This window comes from Poecilia reticulata, linkage group LG3 (genome assembly GCF_000633615.1).
Source record: "Poecilia reticulata strain Guanapo linkage group LG3, Guppy_female_1.0+MT, whole genome shotgun sequence".
In the NCBI taxonomy this organism is placed as follows: Eukaryota; Metazoa; Chordata; class Actinopteri; order Cyprinodontiformes; family Poeciliidae; genus Poecilia; species Poecilia reticulata.
This window is the reverse complement of record NC_024333.1, coordinates 15,210,028-15,218,115: the sequence shown is the minus strand read 5'-3', so window position 1 is coordinate 15,218,115 and position 8,088 is coordinate 15,210,028. Positions and strand designations below refer to the sequence as shown.

The following is an 8,088-nucleotide window of genomic DNA, read 5'->3' as shown; positions in this document are numbered from 1 at the left end:
AAAGAAAAATAACAGAGAAAGCAAAACTTTAACAGTTGAAATAGCGGCAAATAATGCAAATTGTAGAAGAGTAGTATGAGAACATGAGAAAAAGTGGTCATTTTGTCTTCCAGTAGCCTAAGACTATCACAGAATGACAGGATAACCTAAGCCAGTCTCACTATAAACTTTAAAAGAAAGTTTATAGTGAGAATATGGAAAGATTTTTTGGAGAGTTTTACAAATTAATTAAAAATAGAAATCCACTTCTGTGTGTTTCACAGGTGATTACACTGATTTCTACTCCTCCAAGGATCACGCCACTAATGTCGGTATCATGTTTCGAGGAAAGGAGAATGCTTTGATGCCAAACTGGTACATGCCATGCTAATATCTAGAGCATCAAAATAAATGAATAACATTTCATGAATAATATTTAAAGATAGAAAGTCAGCCTAAATATGTTGTTCAAGGATTTTCATGTTTACACATGTTTTTCAAGACAAAGAGAGCTTGATAACGGAGGTTTGCATGTTTTCAATTTACTAAATTAGAAACAGGAATAAACCCTAACCCTTACCCTAACCCTTACCCTAACCCTAAGGGTTAGGGGTTATCTATCACTGTTAAACAGTGATAGATAATCACTGTTTAACATGTGATTATCTATCACTTTTTTATTGATACTGAAACATTTGATTTAAAAACTTTGTACCAAGTTTAAGTCAATTGATAGAAAGTTCTAGCTATCAGTTTTCCAGTTGGGCAAGTTTGTGCAAAAACACAACCCAAATCATTGTGTGGTTTTGTTGTTAAAAACTGTGTTATGATGTTTGGCAGGTTGAGGCTTCCAGTAGGATACCATGGCAGAGCATCATCACTGGTTGTGTCTGGAACCCCGATTCGCCGCCCTTGTGGCCAGATGAGGCCTGATACAAGTAATCTCCTAATCTCCTAATGTTTGCCAGTGTTGGGTATCATTAACAGGCATGTGCAGAGGGGGGGTGCTTGAGTCCCTTTTCTCCTTGCCCCCAAGTGCCCTTTTGGTCAAATTTTTATTTATTTATTTATTTATTTTGTATTATTATTTCCTAAGCCCTCTTCTGACACATAATAACATGTACTAAATTTTTTTTTTTTTTTTTGTACAACATAAGCCTCCAGTCACCTTGTTACCTTTGACCTTTTGCCCTTGACGTATGATGCAATTGCCTCTCGTGCAGCCAGATAAGGCGGCTAACTGGAGCTCAATGTAGCGAACGTTCCAGATTTCAGAACAGTTTTGGTGAATTTAAAAAAAAAACGTTTTTGGTGAATAAAGTGGAGTAGACTTGCTACTTGTCAGATGACGGAAAACGTTGAAGTATCATTTCTGCTTCAGCACGGAGTATCGGTTTAAGCAGAGAGGTAATGAAATACAACAGACACTGACAGGCCTTTGCGACTGCCGTTCTCTGAAGAACTACTGAGCGGGAGGAGACAGCCAGGTGAGGAAAAACTGTTCTTATCTATCGATTCAGTATTTTTATCATACATGTTGTTGATGTTCTATTAGCTAACTGCTAGCTAACGACTTTGCTAGCAACGCAAGATAACTAAAAAGCTTCTTCCCTGTCGTCCAAACCCGATCCTCTCCATAATGGTTATATGTCTTCTAATTTCCTTTGCTGCATAACGTACATTGCATTTATTCTAGCGTTAGGTAAATGTATCTTGAAGGAGAATAGCATAAAAGACCAGCAAGGATATTCATTTAGAATTAAAAATAACACCCTGAATTATCAAGATAGATAATGTATGTAATAAAAGTTTGTCATTAATGAAGGGTAAAAAACTCAAACCAGACTTTAAGTAAATTTAGGGTCTGGTTTGCAGAGTATGAATTTATATATATTTTTCCCCCAATTATTCAATGAAAATTTTTTTTACCTCAGTTAAGTAAAATAAAATTGTAATCAAAATTTTTGGAATTGTAATGATTTATTTTTTTTAAAAAATCTAAATGTTTTGTTTAACTTTTTTTAAATTAAATAACTCATTTTTGTCGTGAACTTAAAAAGTTATTTGAAAAACATAAACTTTTATTTGCACACATCAGAAAGATTTTGTTGCGATTTTGGGCCCTTCCCACGACGTCATGTGAGAAAAAAGTTTTTTAAGCAAAACTCAGTAGGCCTTTCTCATGGTGACATGCATTAACAATTCAATATTTGCTTTTGTTTTTGTTTTGTTTTTTCGTTTTTCTGCAGTTCCACGTTAAMRTTTGATGCAGCTCTGCTTTCCTGAATGGACCATCTTCATCTCCACTGCAAGAGTAGCAAACAGGCAGCTATTTTTTATAGATTTCTGTACACTAAAAGGTTGCATTGTGCCCTTTTTTATATTTATAATAGTGTAATTATGTAAAGACAAAATATGTCTGGTGATCTTGCTCTGATTTACATGCCCTGCTAAATTGCGGGTTTGAATAAGGCAATACTTATAACAAAATAGACCTGCAGAAAGAAATTACTAATAAAATATCTTACATATGCATAGTTGTTTGCTTTATATAGAGATTTTCCTTAGCTTTGATTGTATCTCACAATTTTATTTATTATTGTTTATTAAACTCTGAAAGCTGTGTGGCTTTGTTAATATTCTGTCCTAGAATGCGGTTAGATGTGCCCTTTTTTTTTTTTTTTTTTTGAGCACCTGCCCCTTTAGTGGTCTCTGCATGGCCCTGATCATTAATGTCCTTTTTAATTTAATTACGAGTTACACACATTTGTGTTCCTCATTAATTGAAACAGACAAACCTATTTTGAAGATGGGTTTTCAAATCCTGTTTCACATCTTCTTCTCTTCATACCAAAAAGTATAAGTTTAACTAGTGACCTGAGTAGAGCATAAAACCAACCTGAAGATATTTTGACGTAGTAGAGACTACCTAGACCAGGGGTCACCAACCTTTTAGAGACTGGGAGCTGCCTCACGAGTCCAGAGTAACACGAAGGGCTACTTGTTTGATACAGACATAAATTAAATTGGCTCAGCCAGCCTTTATAACAATAATACATGTGATTACATGCTGCCTGATCATATTAATGTTAGGGACTACTCCCAACAGTTATCAGTAATGATTCACCATGGCACCTATGGTTAATTGCTATTATGTGATCAGAAGTTCTTAGTTCAGAGTTAAAAGTTTGACTCCCTTTTGGAGCTCTTCTGTGTGATTCTAAATTTCCCACAAGTGACTGAGAGTATGTATTGTTGCAGTAGCACCTGCAGCTGTACGGGAGGATCAAACTCTGCTCATTCATCTTTAGCTTACAGAAAAAGTGCCAAGCCACCAAATAAACAAAAGTAAACTGATCAATAAGATTTAGGCTTTGGCGTGCCCACCTCCACAGACTCGCTACATACAAGATGTTTTGACACAAAAGATCTGTTTTTCTCCACAATTTTATTAACAATAAAAGGGTTGGATAATACAAATTCCAGAAATTATTATTTTCTTTTTTTACTTAAGGGAAAATCTCAAGGTACGCAGAGTGAGTACTCCGTTAGCTGCAGCCACTACTGCCTTCCGATAATGTTCTGCAGGCATCTGCGCATAATTCTGAACTTTAACTGTAGAAAAGAGTTTTATACATACAGCAGTTTATTGTAAATGTTTTTATAATTTACTTTTTTAAAAATCTAAATATAAACAAATGTTATTTCAATGTAAAAACATTTATTATATATATTTTTTTTCTTGGCAGTGCTCCCTAATGACAATGGCTATTTTTAGAACTTGCTCTGGGGCGACTGACAGGCATCTGGTTTTTAGAACTTGCTCTGGGGCGACTGACAGGCATCTGGTTGAGTTACCAGGTTGAGTCCGCAGGCATCAGGCAACCAGATGCCTGCGGACACCATTTTGGTGACCCCTGACCTAGACTTTATTATTAGAGTGACTTCTTTTTTTCCTCTTGGCTTTTCCCTTGAGGGAATCTATCTCAGCTTGGCTTCTCTGACTTTATCTCCCATGCATCTTACATGAGCTATTCCTCTGATGTATTCATTTCTGATCTTATCCATTGTTGAGGTTCTCCTTGGGAGTGACATGTCCTTCTCTGCTACCTACAACTCTGTATCCTGCCTCTTTGTCGTTGCCATGGTGTCTAAACCAAACAGCATTGCAGGTCACACCACCATCTTGTACACTTTTCCTTTCATCCTTCCTGATACACTTTTATCACACAGCACACCTGACACTTTTCTCCACCCATTCCAACCTGAGTTGACATGTTTCTTTACTTCTTTTTCATGCTTTAACTACTTAAAATCGTTCACCTTCTTATGTCTGTTCTCTGTAACCTCGTGTCCACTTGGGTCCCTCTCATTCACACACATGTATTCTGTCTTGCTATATCTGACCTACATTCCTCTCCTTTCCAGGGCAAACTTCCATCTCTCAAGATTTTCCTCCACCTGTTCTGTGCTCTCTGTAAACTATGATGTTTACCGATGTTTACAGTGTCATCTGTAAACATCATAGTCTATGGAGATTCCTGTCTAACCTCATTTGTCAACTTGTCCATCACCACATAAACAAGAAAGGGCTCAGTGCTGTTCCTCGGTGAAATTCCACTTACACCTTGAACTCCTTTTTTGTCACTCCAAAGCACATCTCACCGCAGTCTTACAGCTCTCATACATAACACATCCTGCGCCACTATAACATAGTAGTTCGCCACTATAACATAGTTTTCTGCTACTCAAATTCAAATACAAAATTACTTTAATGATCCAAAGGGAAGATAAATGTTGTTGTAACTCATATTAATTCAAATGAGTTATTGTAGGTAGTACAGCTGTTGACAGGAAAGATCTCTTGTACCGGTCTGTATTACAGCAAATCTGAAGAAGTGTTTGACTGAAGATACTCTGTTTTCCCAAGACGGTCTCATGAAGAGGATGGTCAGGGTTGTCCATAACTTTTGTTGGTTTTATGAAGAATCATCGTCTTCATAGGCTCCACAGTTGTACCCAGAACAGAACCAGCCTTTTTTATCAGGCTGTTAAGCCATTTTAGGTCCCTGGTTCTGAGGCTGCTGCCCCAACTGCAGAAGATATGACACTCTCAACAACAGACTTATAGAAGATCTAAAGTAGCGGTTCTCAACGTGGGCAGTACCGCCCCCCAGGGGGCGTTCAGAGGACGGCAGGGGGCGCTGGCGGACATTTTTACAAAAGGGGGCGCTGGGATGCCTTTGGGGGGCGTTTGGTCGAAGGTAAACTTTACACCTTAAATGCACAACAATGCCAGTTTAGACTTTGAGCAACTTGGTAGAACTGTATTGTGTAACATTAAATCATGCTTGGCTGCAACTGTATCAATGGCAGCTCTTCTATTCAGTGTTTGTTAGCTTCTGTTAGCTTCTTGGCGCAGCTCCATTCTCCTGCTACTGGTAGCTAAAATCACGATACTCTCACTGTGTATCCCTCTGAAAAATGAACCCATTTAAATAAAGAAATAAAGAAATAAAGAAATCCATCCATGGGTGATACCATGATAGAGAGTGTTCATTTTATAGCGTTAAAACCGGTGCTGTAAGTGGTCCAGTATGAAACGGGAGTGATTGAGCAACGGTACCGCAGCACTTTTAAATTTCAATAATCAGAATGCAGAAATTGTTTCCGTTGTTTTAAAAGGTTTATGTCAGTCTGCCTTTTCCTCATCAATACGCTTCCCGACCGCCCTGCACCTTAGGGGGTTAAAAAAAAAGACAAGCACATCGCGCAAAACTCTGAAACAGGAGAAACGGGACATAAAACGGAGCGATGAACTAGATGTGAATTATGGCATAAAAACAGAGAATCCGACACTGAACAGTGAAAAAATCAACACATGATGTGAAACACATGACGATTAGGAGGCGCAGCAGGTGATGAGATTACTGATGATGAGTGTCAATAAACTATAAAATAAATCTAGCAACAGGAAAGAAACTAAAGTGGATATAGCAATAAACCAAGAGAGGATAATAATACTAATCAAATAAAACTAAATGGAAATGAATGAAGAACAAAATGCAAGAATAAACTAAGAAACTAAAGTAAATACAGAGGAATAAACTGGTATGGCAAGACCTTTCGAGCAATAATTAATACAGAGGACAGAATGGCAAGAATAAACCTACACTATTTCCAGATAAAAGGTAAAATAATATTGTTGAAGTGCCATGGGTTTGTTGAGACCACATCTAATACTGAGAATAAATATATTTTACAGACCATAACAGTAAAGAACTGATTACTTTTATGTTTTTAATTAGATTTGATATATTTATTTCTTCAATATTATTTTTCATGTCAGTGGCTGATGACTCCATGTCATGAGGCTGATGAATCCATGACACTTTGAATTTGACTCATTAGGATTTGATTAAGAACCAGATTTGTTCTTTGTAATTTCTGTCCAGTAAAACTATTGATCTATAAATCAATAGACAGGTCTATATAAAGATATAATCCATGTTTTTGTCTCACATTTGTATGGCATTAAAAGGACCTGGAACTTTTGTTTTTCCAMTGAAAGCTCTGGTTTGCACAATAAATGCCATGTGGGTGAAATTTTATGGATKATTCTCTGATGTCCCATTCTCCTGAAGGCAGCACAGAGCTGCATCACCAGAAACCGACAGAAACACTGAAGAGAAGAAGAGTTATGATCAATGTAGTTACAGTTCTATCCATGTTTTAATGCTGCAGAGCTCAGTCGTTTGCAAATCGTTCAAAGTTTAAACTGGCATTGCTGTACATCTTTTATCTGCTCATTTGTGTAATATTTAACAACTAGAAAATGGCAAAGAATAAGAATATTTTTTCCACTCTGACTGGCTGCTGTTAGACCTACAAATTTTAACTTGAATGTTTGTTGCATTTTTCGTAGACACCTGTGAAAATAATTTCTATTCCCATGGCTTTTTTGTTCTCTGGGAAATAATTTTTCATGATAAATACAGAAACAAGCATAAAAATCAAAACATCTACAATAGTGATAGTAATATTAATGATAAAATAATGGTCAGTGCAAAGTAGCCTGCAAATTCTTTGGTGGGGGGCAGTGAGGGACCTTAATAAGGGCTAGGGGGCGCTGGGGCAAAAAAGGTTGAGAAACACTGATCTAAAGCATCTTGCTGCATACCTTGAATGATCTTAGCTTCCTCAAGAAGTCCAGTCTGCTTTGTCCGTACTTATAGACACTTCACTGTTGCATCTCCAATCCAATCTGTTGTCCAGATGAACACCGAGGAATTTATATTCCTCAACCACCTCCACTTCCTCTCCCATGATGGAAATAGGGTTTGATCTAACCCCATTTCCACTGAAATATCTAGACTTTCTTATGCAGTGCCATAACTCCTATCTTGGAATACAGTCATATGCTTTCTCTAGATCTATAAAAACACAATGTAGCACTGCCTGACATTCTCTAAACTTCTCTATCAAAATCTGCAAAGACTGAATCTGTAGTATGTTTTTCTCACATAAAACCATACTGCTGCTCACAGATTCCCACTTCTGACCTTAGTGTGACTTCAAAAACTTTTTCCCATAACTTCATTAAATTCATCAACTTTATACCTCTGTAATTGCCACAAAAAATACCCACTTTTTCTTAGCTGCTCTCTTTCTCTGTACCCACACACTTGCACTTCCTTGTTCCACCACTATGTCTTCTTGCCAACTTTCCCTCCAGAAGACACAGACTACCCTCCTACCTCTCTCCCTTATAGCATGAGCAGTAGTTGTCCAGTTTTCTGAGGGTTCCTCATTGTTAACCAGTGTCCCATCTCCTCCTGAAAGCCACACAACTTTCTTTCTTTTTCATTTTCTCAACTTCCACCACTTTGTCCTCGACTCTGCCTTTGTTCTCTTCACTTTTTTCACCTTCAGAGTCATCCTACACACCACCATCCTGTGTTGTCCAGCAACACTCTCACCTATGAGCAGAGGTAGGAGCACACAGGTGGATTACTTCTTGTGAGGACGGTGCAATCTGAAGGAATTCAGTGACTGCAAGGTGGTGTGGGGTCTGTAAGAGAATAAATTCATTAACTTCTGGCTCGTATT

General features: G+C 37.5%; 1 protein-coding gene across 1 annotated transcript in view; it reads left to right on the top strand.

The window, feature by feature from the left end:
* Window positions 1–268: 268 nt before the first annotated feature.
* The window catches only part of fah (fumarylacetoacetate hydrolase (fumarylacetoacetase)), a 56,662-nt gene continuing 48,842 nt past the window's right edge, over window positions 269–8,088 (top strand). Inside the window, exons 1-2 of the mRNA XM_017304149.1 lie at window positions 269–354; window positions 820–917. Coding sequence (XP_017159638.1) covers window positions 317–354; window positions 820–917 — 136 coding nt within the window. The 5' untranslated portion in view covers window positions 269–316. The remainder of the gene's footprint in view (window positions 355–819; window positions 918–8,088) is intronic.